Source organism: Natrix helvetica (assembly GCF_964273705.1).
Source record: "Natrix helvetica genome assembly, chromosome: 12".
NCBI classification, from domain to species: domain Eukaryota; kingdom Metazoa; phylum Chordata; class Lepidosauria; order Squamata; family Natricidae; genus Natrix; species Natrix helvetica.
Window position 1 is genome coordinate 2256562 of NC_138556.1, and position 18026 is coordinate 2274587.

At 48.3% G+C, this 18026-nt stretch overlaps 1 protein-coding gene across 1 annotated transcript; it reads left to right on the forward strand.

Annotated features, from left to right (window-relative positions):
* The first annotated feature begins 1556 nt into the window (after positions 1-1556).
* Positions 1557-12760, forward strand: CLN6 (CLN6 transmembrane ER protein). Its single transcript, XM_081965229.1, has 7 exons — positions 1557-2161; positions 3104-3218; positions 4848-4946; positions 8345-8533; positions 9339-9394; positions 11111-11236; positions 11827-12760. The coding sequence occupies exons 1-7, from the start codon at positions 2061-2063 to the stop codon at positions 12116-12118; spliced, it is 978 nt and encodes a 325-aa protein (XP_081821355.1). The 5' UTR covers positions 1557-2060; the 3' UTR covers positions 12119-12760.
* Positions 12761-18026: the final 5266 nt, after the last annotated feature.

Here is an 18026-nt window from a genome sequence, read left to right on the forward strand (position 1 = left end):
GCCTCTTCCGCCTGTTTCCAACCAATATGGTCCTGAGCTTCCTTTTGCCACTTGGGATCGTAGATCCACCTTGTTTTAGGTTTCTTTCGTGGACCTTTTTTATCAAGTGGGATCTATTCTATGACTGCCTTGGTCCACCTGCCATCAGTTGTTCTTGCTATGTGACTAGTCCATTTCCATTTCAATTATTTTATTCTCAACCAATTTTGTTGTATTTATTTTGTACCATGACAATAAAGGCTATACTATTCATGATATTGTATACTTTTGTTCTCTAATCCATGTGCAGGTCTTTCTAGCTTGTCTTGTAATGCCAGGCATCTATCTTTCCATGGCTCTTTGTGCCACTCGAAATTTTTGTATCGATTGTGAGGTTTGTGTCACACAAGTAGCACACATGATCAAAAACCTTTTTCTTCATAGACAGAAATTGTTCTTGAAAACTATGCTTAGCTTACCAAATTAATACGATGTTCAATTTCCTTTATTGTATTTCCTTTATTACATCTTTCTTTTTTATCTCTTACTACTGGAATAGGCAAAAAATCCACTTTATGGGTTTTAGCTTTAAGTTCATAAGTTCCTGCTATGATTTAATGTTGCTGACCTCTTTTCTGCAGATATTAACTACTCCTTAGTATATTTCTCTAGTGATTCACCCATATTTTATTTCATATAACATGCCCCTTTTGCTTTATAGCTTAGTCAAAACCATCACGTGCACTAATAGTGGTTACCCAAGTTGACCTCCCCTTTTCTTCCCATTGAACAGTGTGCAATTGTACTTCCAATATCTTATTTTTGAGATGTTCCCCTCCCTCCCCATTCTCCCTTACGGATTTCTGTCCATGACATCCCACTATTACTTTCCTCACCTTTTGGAAACTGTCTCCGGGAAATCTACATACTCTAATTTCGTTTTTTGACATATTTTAAACCAGGGCCCCTCAAACTTGGCAACTTGATTTCAACTCCCAGAATTCTCCAGCCAGCATAGCTGGATGGGATAGCTGACTGGGGTTAGGGTTAGGGAATTGAAGTCCATAAGTCTTAAAGTTGCTAAATTTGATCTAAATGGATAGACTGCAGAAGATGGGATTATAAGAGAGTAAATTATGCTGGCTGGGACATTCTGGGAGTTGAAGTCCACGAGTCTTAAAGTTGCCAAGTTTGAAGACCTGTTTTAAACGCTACCATGATATATTTTATCCCAGCTGTCTTGCTTTTGCTTCTTCAACCAGTTCTTCCTTATTGGCTAGGATCAGATCTAGAAGAGCCAATCTCTTGGCCCCTTTTCTCCTTTCTGGAAAACGACCCAATGGACAAGGCCAGGGAGAAGCGGATGAGATCTCCAGGTGACGTTCCCTATTATGACCCTATGCGCCCTGGCCTCTTGCAGGCAAATGGCTTTGTAGCCACCAAGCAAATGGCCACATTTTACTACAGTACCAGTTTTTTGACTGGTGTAAACAATTGGTTCACTGCATGCTATGTAACAATATTTTGCCTAGATTAAGAAAGACCAACACAATATACATGTTCAAATGCCAACGTCTTTCTAGACCATTGAAGCGCAGCATTGTTTATATTTGAAATATTGTAATACATATAAGATCAGATCCCTCCTGGGCCCTCTTCGTCATTCTTCTGCTCCGCTGAGGCCCAGCAAGGGAGCCCGTTTTCCCCAGACTTTCTCCCAGCCGAGGCGAGCCCGAGCTGATCCCCAGCCGGGGAAGCTGTTGCCCCCGGGGGCTTCGGGGCTGCTCAGGCCGCCTCGGGCTCCGCTTTCCTGAAGCTGGGCCGGCCCTGGGCCCTCAGCGGCCCACCAAGCGCCTGTCCGGAGCGAGGCGGGTTTCCCCGGCCGACCAGCCCACGGAGCGGCTCTGGCTTGCCCGCCTTGCAGCCTCGGGAGCAGCGGGGCCTGGGCGGGGTGGCTGTGCCGAGGCCGGGCGGCCAGAGGGGGCAGCAGATCTTCCGCGGGGCCGGGGCCGCCCAAGCCCGTCCCGGCCGCCCCGCCGGAGCGTCTCTGCCCGCATGGCGGCTTCCACCCGGCGGCGGCCATGAACGGCGAGCGCAGCCCCGCAGGAAGGGAGCCTCCCGTCGCCGCCGCCGCCCCTCGGCTCCCGGCCTCCCTCAGGAGGCGCCACCAGGCCGGCCGCAGGTGCTCCGCTGCCCCCCATCCCCACCCCCGGATCCCCCTGCGCCAGCCCCGGGCGGGTGGGCGGGCGCCGCTTCCCGGGCAGAAGCGCGGCGGTTGCAGCCCAGCCTGCGGAGCCCCTCGGGATCCGCTGCCTTCGCTGTGCCGCCTCTCTCCCCGCGCCCCGATCGGAAGGCAGGAATCCTCCCTGGCGGCCTCTGCGAAGCGCCTTCCCCGTGGGCTTTGCGAGGGATTTCCCCACGTTTTGCGGGAATGCGGTTCTGTCGCTCCGCCACTTTCCAGGGCTGCGGAGGGCAAAGGATGCGGGATGCGGCGGCGGCTGGCTGGGAACTCCGGGAGTTGCGAAAGTCCGAGGGGGCTTCCTTCCCACGAGTCCCGGACTGCGCCCCTCGCCCTGGATTAGACCCCCTGGTAGTGGAAGTCCTGACGGTGGGCGAATGGGGGGAAGGAAGCAGCCCCCGCCCTTAGAAAACGCGACAGAGCAATCTTCAAAGAAGCCTGAGGCCAAGAGGGGTCTTGACTTAATGGGTTCCCCCTCCCCAAAATCCTCGTGGCCCCTTGGGGTCAGTCGGGGGTGTCACAGACTTTGGTTGAAATAAAATCAGGATAAGGTTGTTTGGAGGGGATGTGCTTAAGAACAGCTGGAGCTTTGATCAGGTGCTGTCTGACCATTTTTTTCACCCTGCCGAAACTCCTGAGGACAGGTGAGTCGGGGGGGGGGGGGGCAAAGGTTGGTGACCTGCATGCACCAAGGGATGCACCAAGACAGGACAAGACGCAGTTCACAGGGAAGGACTAAATTATTGGTCAAGGGGTCTGGAGCCTCCTGCCACCTTCGATAGGGAAGGGGGTAGAAAGATACCTTTTCCTCGGTTTGTGTCTGTGTGTGTTGGTTGGTCTAACTTTCTGACGTCGCATCCACTCCCTTCCCGCTTTCACCCCCAGGCACGGAGCAATCCTCAAGGATGATGTTTGCAGGGATTCCTGCTTCCATTTTGACTTGTGGTTTTATTTCACTCTGCAAAACTGGGTCCTGGACTTTGGGCGGCCCATCGCCATGGTGAGTACCTGGGGATGAGGTTGATTGGCATTAAGGGTTCAGAGGAGGTACAGGAGCTGCACTGGGACAGAAAAAGGAAGGTTCCTTCTCAAATGCAGGTAGTCCTCTACTTATAGCAGTTCGTTTACTGACCATCCAAAGGTTACAACAGCACTGAAAAATGTGGCTTATGTCTTTTGACTGTTGTGTGGTCAAAATTCAGACGCTTAGCAGCTGCTTCATATTTATGACAGTTGCCATGTCCGGGGTGTGTGTGTGTGTGTGATGTGATCAGTTTTTGCAACCTTCTGACAAGCAAAGTCATAATCCCAACAGGGAAGTTGGATTCACATAACAATTGTGTTACTAATTTAACAACTGCAACGATTCATTTAACAACTGTGGCAAAACAGGTCGTACAATGGAACAAAATTAACTTAATAAATGTCTCGCTGAGCAACATACATTTTGGGCTCAATTGTGGCCGTAGGTTGAGGACTGCCTGTATCCTGGCTTTAGCATTTGGGGTTTGGTAGCCCTGTGCAGTCTCTGCTGCCCAGGATTCCATGGTGCTTCCCCCATCGAGAATCTTGAATTCGGCTTGCAGGATAACTCTGGCCACTGAAGTGAACTGCAGCTGACCACAAACTCCTCAGCCCCTTCCCAAAGGGAGCTCCCGCCTGCAAACACTGCTGGCCGCCTGTGTGGCCCCCTTCCTCCCCCTCCCCCGCCCAGAGGTCCCCTCCACCTCCCACTTGCTCATAAAACCGGCTGAGGTTTCATTGACTTTTGCTCTTGCTCCTTGAAATAGCATTTCGCCCTCATTCTGCCATGCTCCAAATTGCATCAAATCCATTCAGTTCTGTCACCTTTTACCCGGGAGGAAAACAAGGCACTGCAGCAGAGTGGCTGGCTGGCTGGGGAGCCCGGTTCATTCTGGGAGGGGTTTCTGCCGAGCCCAAGGGGGTCGGTGAGCACTTCAGTTGGGCAGAGGGAAAAAGGCTGTTCCTGTTGAATGCCCAGGCGGGCCACTTGCTGTGTTCTCCTTTTAAAATGTTTAAAAATTGTTTTAATTTGAAAAAAAATTAAAAGGGATGATAACATGCTACAAAACTTCCAGAATCATCTTCATTTTCAGGAAACCCTGGAAGTAGATCAAGAATTATTCACTTTCAGTCTGATCTCTGTATCCTCATCTGACATCCTTGTTCACATGAATGTAAATCGCACAGCCCTTGAACACGCATTGAGTGGGAGGTCAACATTGTGTGTTATATACTGTTCTACAAATACGTCAACACGTCTCTAGGTTGATATGCGTGTAAGGATGGTGGTGCTTTAATTTTTCAGTGTCAGCTGTTTGTCGCTGGCAAATCCTCCTCCCTATCCTGCATGCATTTTGCAAAGAAGATTTGGGATTAGGATGTTTGCATTGCTCTGAGATTAATTTTCCTCGGCATTGGCTTTCGACATTGCCTCCCTCCCTCTGTCAGTCTCAGCCACACAAACACACAGAGGAAAATATCAGCAAGCAAAGGTGGCCTTTACAACCAAGCTCAACAAAAATCTGCAACAGAAAGCCCACCAATGATTAAGGGATGGCACAGTCCCCCCTATCTTGCTTTTGTGTGTGTGTCTCTCTCTCTGCAGATCGTGCTTCCACTGGAATGGTTTCCCCTGAACAGGCCGAGCGTTGGGGATTATTTTCACATGGCCTATAATGTCATCACACCCTTTATTCTGCTGAAGGTAAAATAGTTGTTGGAATCTTTGGCTTCCTCTTGCACAAAACCCTCTAGATCAGTATGCCTCAACCTTGGGAACTTTTAAGATGTCAACTCACCACACTGTCTGGGGAACTGTGGGACTTGAAGTCTACACATCTTAAAATTGTCAAGGTTGAGGAACATTGAACATTGATAAGGGTCGCTGGAAACAGTGAAGGACCAGCCCATGGTGCCTCTGCCAGCAAAAATAGGCTCCCAAGCTCCGCTTTCACTGGCAGAGGGCTGCAGGAGGCCGTGGCAGCCAAAAACGGAGCTTGGAAGCCCATTTTCGCTGGCAGAGCCCTCAGGTGACAACGACACGAATGACGTTAAGATGGCCACGCCCTGCCTGGAGATCAAACACAATCCTGATGCAGCCCTCAATGAAATCAAGTTTGACATTCCTGATCCACATAGATAAACGCATCATGCCTCAACTTTTTGTTCCCAGACTCTTAAATTCTGGTGCTGTGGGAGAGAGAAGAAGCCAACTTCGGGGGGGGGGGGGGGGTCAGATCCAAATGTGAATTTGCACAGTATGATTCCTTGCCTGGAAATCATACATTGTGATTAGCCGGTTGCAGTTTGCAAGATATCGGTGCTTACTATGGTGTTCATTTACTCTTGGTGAGCAACCATGAGTTTTGCCACAAGCTTTTGAAAGAAAATGGGTACGATTGAAGTATCTGAAGCTGCTGATTGATGGTAGATGTCCCACTAAAGATGGTCATCTCCCTGTGTTGGAATCAGGGATCAAAGTGCTTGTAAGCAGAACCTTTGGGAGGTGCCTCCTTGCAGACCGTCCGTACGTCTGTGATTAGCTTAGGCTACAAACCCATCCTCCTCCTCCTCCTCCTCCTCCCGATGGCTGAGACTGATTGATGTTGCTAGTCGGTCTTCCAAGGAGACCCAGCCAGGAGAGGCTGCAGGAGGAGCAAGACCTTTCCAAGTCTAGATTTCAGATGGTCAGGAAAGGAAAGGGTTAAGCAGCTTCGAATCCTTGATTGATTTAGGACATTTATAAACCGTCCCCTGCCCAAGTCCACAGGGCAGTGATGATGGCGAACCTTTTCAGCACTGAGTGCCCAACCGGAACGAGAGTGCAGTGTGCGAATGCCGGAGCGCCCGAAACCTGAAGACCAGCTGGCCGGTGCGCATGCCAGTTTTTTGGCCTGGAAACAGCCTAGGAAAAATGGCCTTCTTTTTGGCAATTTTTGGGCCATTTTTCTGTGCTCCAGCTCCTGCAAAGAGCAATTGGCTTTGGCACCCGTGCCCACAGAGAGGGCTCTGCGTGCCACCTCTGTCATGCATGCCATTGGTTCACCATCACAGCCATAGGGGAATTCACCACAATAGATAAGGTTTACTTTATATGTTCCAATTCAGGGCAAAGAAGACCCAAACTTGGCATTCACTTGTTGCAAACCATAAAATAAAGTTGAGACAGGTGAGCCAACCCCCCCCCCTTGAAGATGCCAAAGAGCTCAGAATGCTTTGTAGTTTAAAAATGTGGGGAGGGTGGGTGGGTTACTGCCATCAGGCCTCCTCCAAGCTTGGGTCAAAGTGGGGGGGGGCTGGGAGGGGGGGCGATCTCATTTGATGAAACTGGCAGGCCCCATGTCTTTGCCTTGGAGTGGAGAGCGGTCCCACCATCACGGGGCCCATCTTTTAGGAAGGGCTCTGCTGTTGCATCCCAGGGCCTCAAAGGCTTCTCCCAGCCAGACTATGCAACCCCCCCCACCCCCCAGCCTGTCTGGGAACCCCAGTTGCCTTTTTAAACACAGGCAGGCAGGCAGGCACTGGTTCTCAGGAAGGGAACAGCTGCTGTCACACATTTCTTCCAGGGGTGAAATGCTTCTGCTTGGGGCCAGTTCACCCGAAGTGGTAGTAAAATATACTTTAAAAGTTTTTTAAAAACCCATTCCGATGATCGCACATCGCACAGCTGAGCTTTGGAACTTTTTTTTTTAACTTTTAAAGCATTTTTTTACAGGTTCTCCGGAAATAGGGGGTGTGTGTGTCAGTTTTTGCTCCCATCAGGCCTCCCTGAAGCTTGCTAGGCCAAAAACAGAGGGTGGGGGGGGTTGCTAAGGAAGGAAGGAAGGAAGGAAAAAAGAAAAAAAGAAAGAGAGGGAGGGAAAAAGGAGAGGAAGGAAGGACTACAAACCTGGCACTAGACGCAGCTTCAGAGAATAATCCAGGGCTAGGAGGGACCTGGAGGTCATGTAGCCCAGCCCTGCTCCAGCAGGACATTGTTAAAGTGAGTTTCTGTCTTTTGATCCCCCCAATTACATGACTACATAGCCACGCCCCCCAGTCACTTGACACCACACACACACACAAACACACACCAAGCCACGCCCACATAATAGATAGTAAAAAAATTCGGATTTCACCTTTGGTTTCTTCCCAAATGTTTGGAAAACGAGGGATGTTGGATTAGGGTTAGGACACACATCTGTGGGTGGGATTGCTTCTCCTTCTCCTCCCCCAGTGTGAACTCTAGCAACTGTTATGCTTTTACTTTGTACTTTGCCCTATAACTTGGGGACCAGACTTCCCTTTTCACACAGATACCGGAGGGGTTGCAAGATTTTGGGGTGCTGCTGGGAGCAAGGGCCACGTAGCTCAGTCAGGCTCCTCCTTCCTCATGACTAATCCAAGATGGTTGAGTGAGTGGTGAAATGAGGCCTAGGGGAGAGAAGGCTGCCATTTGGACCTCTGTCCCTCACTCCTCATGATGGGACCTGTGGCCGTTCTGTTGACAAAAGCCAAAGAGAGCAGAGTGTCAACTCCGTGGTGACATTCCATGCAGAGCGTCGGCCGGATCTCAGGTTACAGTAGCTGGGTTGAGATGAATGAAGCTATTGGATAATGTGATTTATTGACAAAGACGGAAGGGAGGGAAGAAACACGGGCAAAGTTTAAAAGCAGATAAAGAAAGCAAAAAAGATGGCTGCAAATAAAAAATGCCTAATGAAGCTGTTAATAAATCACTGCTGTTTGTATTACAATATCAGGTCGCTTATTATGAAGCAGGCATCGTTAGGGTACTTTACACAGAGGGGCTGAATGGGGCTGGTGTGATCTCTAGGGCAGCCCTGGGTCAGCAGCTTCTCCATCGCATCCCCTTTAAACTGGGAAGAGGAAAGGGGGCCACAGAGAGCTTCCTCCATTCTGCAGTGGGGGCGGGGAGGGGGGGATACTGCTATTCCAAGGAGGGGATTTAGGTCGAGGCATTCACAGTTCTGCAGAGACTGTTTTTTGTGGGAGTGGGATTCCTCTTAGGAAAAGGGGAGGAGGTTTCCCGCCTTTGCTTGACGGAGGGGCTGAAGGGGCCGGCTTTGTTCCCCGGCCTCAGACCGGTTGCTTTGTGTGCAGCTGATGGAGCGCTCCCCGAAGGCTCTTCCCCGCTCCATGGTGTATCTCTGCATCATTGTATTCGTCATGGGGGCCAGCATCCACCTGGTGGGCGACTCTGTCAATCACCGGCTGATCTTCAGCGGCTACCAACTCCACCTGTCCGTCCGAGAGAATCCAATCATCAGAAATCTCAAGCCGGAGACCCTGGTGAGAAAGGCTGGTTCACTCTGTTTGCGACTCCTGACACTCTTGTCTGTCTCTGTCTCTCTGTCTGTCCATATCTACCTACCTACCTACCTACCTACCTACCTATCATCCATCCATCCATCCATCCATCCATCTATCTATCATCTATCCATCCACCCCCCATCTTTCTTTCTTTCTTTTTCTTTCTTTTTCTTTCTTTCTTTCTTTCTTTCTTTTTCTTTCTTTCTTTCTTTCTTTCTTTCTTTCTTTCTTTCTTTCTTTCTTTCTTTCTTTCTTTCTTATCATCTATTTATTTATTATATCAAATAATATGGTACCTCATTTCTCCCAAGCGACAGCTCTGGGCAATTTATGGGAATAAAAACAAATGGGACCCAATCAACACTTAACTGCAAATAGTCCTCAACTTATGACTGATCACAACTCTTGGAAGCTTTTAAAAAGCTACAGATGGATTGCAGCATCATCCCGTGGTCGTATGACTGCAATTTGCTACTCGTTTCCTCTTTTGCAGGAGAAAATGGCAAAGCAAAAACGCCCATTGGATAGGCTGGATTCAGTTACGACCACCTGATTCGTTTAACAATGGCAGGGGCCCTGCTTTATGACCATCATAACAATTATCGTAAAATCGGGTTTGGTCACGTGGTGCCTTGACTTACAACCCCAATAAATTTCAACTGGGCTCTACTTCAGTCATAAGTTGAGGACTCTCTGTCACAAACGGCCATGCTAGCAGAGCTCTTGGCTGCCTGTCAGCTGGGCCCCTTCGCTCTCTGGACTCTTCCATTCCCTTCCTTTCCAGATCGATTCCTTTGAACTGCTGTACTACTACGATGAGCACCTGGGCCATTCCATGTGGTGAGTCTGGGCCGTGAGGGTAACGGGCTCCCTTTCCCTGTCGCTGCAGGAGGCGCCTGGCCTCATCTGTGCTCTGAGGAGGCCCGAGAGACGGGCGGTTGGGCGTCATGAGGGAGGCCGGCATTTGCTGGGGGTGGGCAGCTCAGGTGTCCACATGGGGCTTTGCCACTCATCTTGTTAGACCTCCTTTAGGGTTGCTTCCTCTCGTTTCCTTCTTAAAAGATTTCGCAGCCGTCCTTCGGGGCAACATATTCAGCCCCTTCCCAAGAACAAAAATGCACAATTACGTCTACTCTGAAACAAAGAGGAGAACCGGCCAAAAAAGGATCAACCATTCCTGAGCCTAAAGTCTTGGGATTTAATCTGGGATCCTTTTCTTCCCAGCCTGAAATATTGGTCTGTTTGGCTGCCTTATTTCCATGCATTTGATTTGTTGTAATATTGTCTGACTGGGGGTTTTGTGCCACCTGATGCTGCCCTGCTTTCCTTGGGTACATTTAATAAATGCATTAATATAGATAAGTAAATAATGACCAAGAATTAGAATAATAATAGAATGTTAGAGTTGGAAGGGACCTTGGAGGTCTTCTAGTCCAACCCCCTGCTCAAGCGTCAGGAGGAATCTGTTAGTGCAATGTTTCTCAACCTTGGCAGCTTGAAGCCGTGTGTCAGGCTTGCCCCATTTAGGTCCCTAGGTAAGAGAGACCCTCAACTCCACTTGATTGAAGTGATAGGTTCTTTTACTAAGGATTAGTGGCTGGCAAGCAAAGGAAGGCCAGAACTAAAGCTCCCACGTGAAATGTCACAGCATTTCCCCTGGCTTTCCCCCCCCCCCACACACACACACACCTTTGATTGGTCTGTCTTCGTCCAATGGCATTCCGCATAGGTGTTTTGAGAACCACTTGCACATGTGATGTCACTGGGTACAATTCACATTCCCTTCCCAAGCTCCGCAGCCTTGAAGGTTGGAATCGGCCACTTCTCACCTCCCTCTTCCTCACCTCTACCTTCTATACATCCATTGCCTACTTCCCCTCCCCCCTTTCCCTAACAACTTATGGCAGGATGCCAGCAAAGCATTAAGCTGAAGATGGCAGATCTGACAATGTGTGGATTTCAACTTCAAGAATTCCCCATTCAGCTCTGCTGGCTAGAGGATTCTGGGAGTTGAAGTCAACATCTTCAAGCGGATAAGATTGGCGGATATTGTGCTAGCGCCTTTTCTGACCAGCAAATTTCATCCAAGTCACCCATATGTCTTGGACTATAAACGGGGATGCTCAGAAAAGGCTCCCCCTACACTCCTCCAGGTTACTTTTTGCCCCCAAAGATGAAAGGGGGCTCTCTTCTTACAAGTGAGAAGAGGTTTATGGTTACTATAGGCTGGCAGGATTCCTGTTCTGACTTTCATGTCCAGTCAAAGTGTCTGGGTACTTCTGAGGGGTAAAGATGGTGAAGGGGAAAAGACCGGGCTCTCTCACAGCTTGGTTACACTGTGAAGAACACGAGGTACTCAAAGATGTAGACCCTGAGGAACCAAGTAGTATTTTTATTAGGTCGAAAGAGGGGGAGGGCTTCCAGGCTCTCTAAAATGTCTCTCCAGGCCATTAAGCAGCTACTTTGCCTGTTTGCCAAACCAGAAGGACTGAAAGGAGCTGTTGCCCTTTTCCACCTTGTCCCTCACAACCTCTTGCAATGTTGTTCTTTTCACAGGTACATCCCCTTCTTTCTCATCCTGTGCATATATTTCTCTGGCTGCTTCATACCTTGCAAAGAACAACAGCCGAGAATCCCTGTGGCTGCTTTACTCCTCATTGGGCCCAGCAGCCTCTATTACTGGTAAGTGAGCCCAGGTGACACCAGAAGGCAACCAAACCAAGCCAGGTGGATCTGCTTGCGAGACAGTTGGTACCTCAGGGGCCAGACAGCTGGGGTCTGCAATATCCTAAGTGGAACGTAGAGTAACAGGGATGGAAGGGGCCTTGGAGGTCTTCTAGTCTTAATTGCCGACTCAATTAGGAGACCCTAGACCCGTGATGGTGAACCTATGACATGAATGCCACAAGTGGCAGGCGGAGCCATATCTGCTGGCACGCACTCAAGCCGTCAGCTCCAGCTGATTTTCAGCCTTCCGGAGGGCCGGGGGAGGCTGTTTTCGCCCTCCCCAAGCTTCAGGAAAACCTCTGGAGTTGCGAAAACTGGCCCAACGGGCCAAATGGAAGTTTGGAAATGATCTCTTTCTGGCTTCTGGAGGACCTCCCGGGGGCTGGGGGAAGCCATTTCCACCCTCCCCAGGCTCCGGGGGCTTTCCTGGAGCCGGGGGAGGGGGCGAAAACAGCCTCCCCCAGAAGAAAAATCAAGCTCAGTTTGGAGGCGTGTAGTGCGGCGCACATGGGGTGTGTGTGTACCAACCTCCCTCTCTCTTGCAGGTACCTGGTGACGGAGGGCCAGATCTTCACCCTCTTCATCTTCACCACCTTCGCCCTGGTGGCCCTCGTGATGCACCAGAAGCGGAAGGGGCTCGTCATGGACAGCAACGGGCGCTTCCTCTTCTACTCCTTCATCCTCACGCTGGGGCTGGTGGCCCTCTGGATTGGCTGGCTCTGGAACGACCAGATCCTCCGGAAGAAATATCCTGGCATCATCTACGTTCCTGAGCCCTGGGCCTTTTACACCTTGCACTTGAGGAATCTGCCCTCCACGGAGGCAGAGAGCTTTTGAGGCGGTGGCTGCCTTTATTTTGGGGGCACGGGGTCCTTTGGGCAAGCAAGCAGGGTTTGGGTAGTGCCCAAGGAAGGGAGGCATGGCCTTCCTCCCATCCGTGGCTCTTGTATCCAGAGGAGCCTGATTCTGTGTGGATTCATTTGGAAGTAGGTTCTCCCAAGCTGGGGCCTCCTCCCAAATCAATCTTCACAGGGAGCCTGAGCCTAGAACGAGGGGATGTGGCTGCGGGAAGAATACTCAGAACCCAAATGAGACTCTACCCAGTCTGCTGATCTGACATTCCTTATGCACCAGGGTTTGTATTTTTCCATGGTTTACGTCCTGTGTGATTGAAAAGATGTCTATGTAGAGTTTGTCAAAATGTGGAATGGAGAAGAGGGTCCAGGAGGCCCCGTGTGACTTCTGATGTTCAACCTGTCTCCTCCTTTTGCACTTCCCACCCTACGTTGGGCTGAAATCTGTGCAGAGATGAAGAACTGCTTACTTTCTGCAGCTCAGTCTTGCTAAGTCTCCGCATTCAGTTCTCAGCCAGGACCTTGGTAGCTCGTTTGATTGTTTACTCCTCAGATTCATGGTGCAAGTAGATAATATTAAGTCTAGTGAATTTTGAAATGAGAAAAAAAGCACTGAAAACTTTGACTTCCAGCCTCTACGAATGCCTGGTTTTTGCATTCACTAACATGGACAAGTGGCAGATACAACGGGAAAAGAGAGAGAGATTCGGTCAGGGGTGCCAAAAGCATTGCTTTAGGTATTGCAAACATGAGATTAGGAGTAGCAAACCTACAAGAGGGAAAACAAAGAGGCTGCAAAGGGAGGTCAAGGAGCAGCTGCCACGTGGAAAGAGGCCGTCCGGCCCTGTACAAGTAGTCCTCAATTTGCAACCGTTCATTTAGTGACCATTCAAAATTACAACAGCCCTAAAGAAGATACTTATGACCATTTTTCACACTTACAACCATTGCGGCATACCTGATCAAAATTCAGATGGCAATTGACTCATATTTATGACAATTGTCGTGTCCAGAAGTCATGTGATCCCCTTTTGCAACCTTCTGACCAGTGAAGTCGATGGGGAAGCCGTGTTGCTAACTTAACAATTGCAGTGATTCCCTTAACAACTGTGGCAAGAAAGGTCATAAAACAGGGCAAAATTCACTTAACAGATGTCTCAAAAAACAAACAGAAATTTTGGACTCCATTGTGGCCATAAATCAAGGACTACCTGTAGATAGTTTATTGTCCCCCATCGGGAATGGCTTTGATGATGATGACACCCTATTAGCAAACTCTCTCTTCCCAGTAGGGAATAAGAATCGGAGTCCTAAAGTGCCCAGCCAGCGCTAGCTTTGCATTAGATGGTTTTCCACTGATGAAGCCCACCAACCTCTTAACCAGTTGGATTATCAATAACGCGCAGCAGCTTTTAAAACCTTAAGCCAGGGATGTCCAAACTTGGGAACCTTTGACTTGTGGACTTCAACTCCCAGAATTCCCCAGCCAGCATAGCTGGAGAAGTCCACAAGTCTTCAAGTTCCCAAGTTTGGACACCCCTGCCTTAAGCAAAGGGACTGGTGATTAGAAGGAGCCACTGAAGGATAGACAGAGCATCTTCTGTGCTTTTTCTCTTGAAGGACGGGGTCCTTGCCAGGACTAAACTAGGGGCAGCTGCTTTGTCTGTTTAGCAGCAGTCTGGATGTTTTCTGGAGTTTTTAGGAGTTGGCCGTATAACACGGAAATACTCCAAAGTCCAACTTCAGAGGAATTTCTGGACTTCTTTTGGGATCTAGTGAGAGATCACTTGGCAAGAAGGTGAGGAAGATGTGAGATGTGAACAAAGGATGAGGGGAGCTTGTGCAAACTACTAACAACGTCCACTTCTTTGAAGATTTTCCAGGATGTAGTAGCAGCTACTATAGGTGCAGATGCTACCTCCAGGATGTAGCGGTGGCAGTTATAAAGATAAGAGGCAAACTTGATTATGGGTACAGTAAGTTTAATGAAATGGATTTCACAAGTGGAATGTCAACAGATTTATTGGCCTTCAATATGACGCAGGGCTGTAGCCTGGGGGAGAGAAATGTATAATTGAAGGTGTGGCTGTTCCTTGTCTGCAACTTTAGAACAAGCCCCCCCCGCCCCCGCCCCTGCTACTCTGGCAGCCCCCAAAGAATGAACCAAATCAGAAAGGGAGATTGTTTTAAGAAATGGTCTTAAAAACAAGAGGTTTTCTCATATTACTGAAGATCAGATTCAAACTAGCAGGTCCCTGATCTTTCTGCAGCATTTGGAGGCCAATTAAATCTATGCCCCCCCCCCCCCTCTGGAAGACAACCGCTTCAAAAGAAAAAAAGGATCAACCCAACCATTCTAGAATTCCTGTTGGGATTATGGGCTGCCCTTCGGTCTGCTCCAGCCGCCTCCTGCTTGGTGCCCTGCGGATGTTTTGGAGATCAATATTCATCCCCTACAGCCAACATGGGCAGATCAATACAATATACAATACAATAGTAGAGTTGGAAGGGACCTTGGAGGTCTTCTAGTCCAACCCCCTGCCTAGGCAGGAAACCCTATACCGTTTCATGTTAGCCTATCATCTGGAGTTGGGGGGGGGGGGGGGCAAGTGATGGAAGCCCAAACTGCAGCCCATCCTGCCAGGAGGAGGAAGCAGGCTCTCAAACTGGATGGGGCTGCTTTGGTCACAGGAAGTGTGGTTCAAAGGCACTTCAACACTCCAGATGCTGCTGTGACCAGAAACATCTGGGCTCTCCTGCTTTTCATTTTTCCTGCACACCTGCCTGTCTCCTGGCCTTTCCAGGGTTTCTCCTTCCCTCCCTTCGAATACTCACGGTGGGAAGCTCCACACCTAAGAAATGTGCAGACGCATCCTTTAAAGTTCAGAAGTTCTCCACTGGAGCACCTGTGGGGGGAGGTGCACAGGGAAGGACAGAAAAGGTACGAGGACTCTTGAGCCCACAGTCAAAGCCCCTTGCACTGGTCTACGAAGGCACTTAATTAAGCAAGACCCCCCCCCAACCCTCGGCTTCAGTCCCACTCTCTTACTCCCTTTGAGATGCTGCTGCTGTTCTTGCATTTTGGAAGCCTAGAGAAGGAGTTTGGTAGTCCAGAAAGGCATTCCCAATTCTAGCCACTGGGAAGTCGGTGGGAGACCAGTCCCAGATGGTTGCTAAGAAAAACATGGGCATTTCTGCACCGTCGGCAAGAGCAGAGCTCGGCTAGAGAGAGTCTCTTCCTTTTAATAGTGAATTGTCTCTGTTTAGAAGCACAAAGTTTCCCAGCTTGCGAGGGACCAGTTTTGGCATTCTGGAGGGTGGTAGTCGCTTATCCACATTTATCGGTGACAGGAAACCTCTTAGGAAATTTTTGTGCAGAAATTGAAAAGAGAAACCTAATTTTTTTTTAATTTATGATTTTGATGTTTAGCTATGCTAGATGATAGAAAGAAGAGTATATTGTGGTGTAAGTGTAGAGAGAGGTTAAAATGTCATTGTATTGATAACTGCCGTGAAGAATATCAGAGGTCACCGCTGTGTATCTTTTTTTCTTTTCTGTTTAACTTTTTTCTTTTGTTGCGTTTTTTTGGCTTTCTCTTTGCTTTCTTTCATTTTCTCTTCTTTATATATGTTGCATTAGTTTATATTAAAAATAATAAAATTATATGAGGGGGGGGGAAGGAATTCTGGAAGATGCTAAGTTTGAGGAGACTGTGCTAGCATAGGATGCTCTGAGGGAGATAATCTGTGCGTGGTCACTAGATTTGGGGGTGGGGGTGGGGTAGAGAGAGAGAGAGAGATGCTGCCTAGGGAATAATCTGACCAGAGATGGCAGATCTTACAGCTGCAGAAGGACAGGGGGAGAGACTCAGAAAGGCCCCCTCCCTCACTTCTGTAGTGTTAAGGAACCTGAGAGATTTGTACTATCAGACTTGCAAGAATCTGTTCATCTAGTTTTATAATAAAAGAGTAGAATTAACTTTTCTGGTTGTGTTTTCTGTCTGGTTTATCTGGGAAGGCTGACAGCTGTTTGAACAATCCTATCCAATGAATGTACATCAGTAGCCCTACATCTGGCTGCAAGGTTGTGTCACAGGGATTACTTATAAAAGAGAATATTTATAGCTCAGGGTGGAGCTGTGAAGTCCTTAGTGCGCTCTGAGTTTGGCTATTTTCTTGCAGATGTTTCATTACCAGCCTAGGTATCCTCTGCAGTTCACAACCCAGCTCAAAGAGTAAAAAAGGACCATACATGGAGTACAATAGGGCTCTCTCTAGGCGTTATGCTGTTCAACATAAATGAGTTTGGATGATGATCAGAAAATAACCCCATTTACGTAAAATAAGCAGATTACAATCAGCTTAGCCAACAGTATCAAGATTCAGGAGAATCCCATGGCAAGTAAAAACAATAAGCAAAAATCGGGAAGATGGATTTCAAGATGACAAATGCCAAGCATGGAAAATGCATTTGGGTAGAGCAAATTAAAGGCATGAGTATAGAATGGAGGAGACTAGTGGGTCACATGAAAAGAACCTGGGAGTCTTGGAAGTCACAACAGAACATGAACCAATAGTGTGATTGGTGTGCAACCTCCCCCCCCCCCCAATGAATCTAAGGCTGCATCGACCGAAGTTTAGTATCACAATCAAGGGAAGCCCTCATTTCTCCTCTGTAGCTGTTGGACTGTGAGTCAATATATTTGTTACTTCTGGGGACTGTAAAGATGCTGAAGAACTGGAAAGAGTCCTGTGCAAAAAAGAACAACATACACCGTGAGGGGCTTGTAGACAAGACCCGGATATGTTTAGTCTAAAAAAGGGAGACCTAATAGCCATCTTCTAATACTTGAAAGGTCCCAGAGAAGAGGAATGAATTCACCACTATCCTTTGTATTATCTGAGAATAGGACAAGAACTAGTGAGATCCCATTGAAAATGAGGAATTTCATGAAAATGAGAGCTACTCAGCCTCCTGGAGCGGTGGGGCCTCAGGGAGCTCATGATTCAATGCCCTTTAATAAAACATGTTACACTGAAAAGGTGCTACTGGCCTCCTTTGACGTTCGGCTACTATAGACTAACCTGGTTCTCCTACAAGGAAGGTGTCAACTCATAAAGCATTTGTATGTCTGTTATCACATTGCCATGGTGAGGAAAGTGGGGAGCCCATTCCACTCAGACCTTCGGCTAGAGTTGAATCTCAGATTACTACAGCAGGCCTGTGAGGTGTGCACCTCATTGGAGAATGTGATTTATGACACAGACTGAGGAGAGGGAAGAAATGGGGGCAAAATTCAGCCATAATTTAAATGAGATCAGATCTAACTGCAATGGGGTATTGCCGAAAAAGTGTTCCTAATAAATGACTGGTTTTCTTTTGAAACTTGGCTCGAGCTCATGAATTAATTAGTGCATCTTTCGGAAACCTGACAGAAGGTTAATATAAATTCTTGAGCAATGGCACCAACTGTCTCAGGTGGTGGTGGACTCTTCTTTGCTTCAAATGTTTCAACAGAAACAGGATGGTCATCGCTCAAGATTGCTGTAGTCCAGAGGACTTCAAACTTGGCAACTTTAAGACTTAGATTTCTGGGAATTGAAGTCCGCAAGTCTTAAGTTGCCAAGTTTGGGGACCCCTACTGTAGTCGTAAGTTCCTGCAATGGGCATGGAATTAGACTAGATGATCTCCAAATCCCTTTCAATCCTCAAATTTATGAATCTAAGATTTACTTACTGCTGAACTGATTATATTTATTGGTTGTGATTGATACACAAGCTTGTAGGCACCCCATGAACCAGCCCAGGCCACCACTGACCAGAAGCCCAAAATAGTGGCAATTTCCTCTCATTAATAAGGGAGATACTGTGCTTAGCCTCTCTTCACTTC

Excerpts from the sequence above, each read along its gene's own strand:
- CLN6 (XM_081965229.1), top strand. The coding sequence starts at position 2,061 with ATGAACGGCGAGCGCAGCCCCGCAGGAAGGGAGCCTCCCGTCGCCGCC. Across the intron at positions 4,947-8,344 it reads CACCCTTTATTCTGCTGAAG|CTGATGGAGCGCTCCCCGAA; the intron begins GTAAAATAGTTG and ends CTTTGTGTGCAG. Across the intron at positions 8,534-9,338 it reads ATCTCAAGCCGGAGACCCTG|ATCGATTCCTTTGAACTGCT; the intron begins GTGAGAAAGGCT and ends CTTCCTTTCCAG.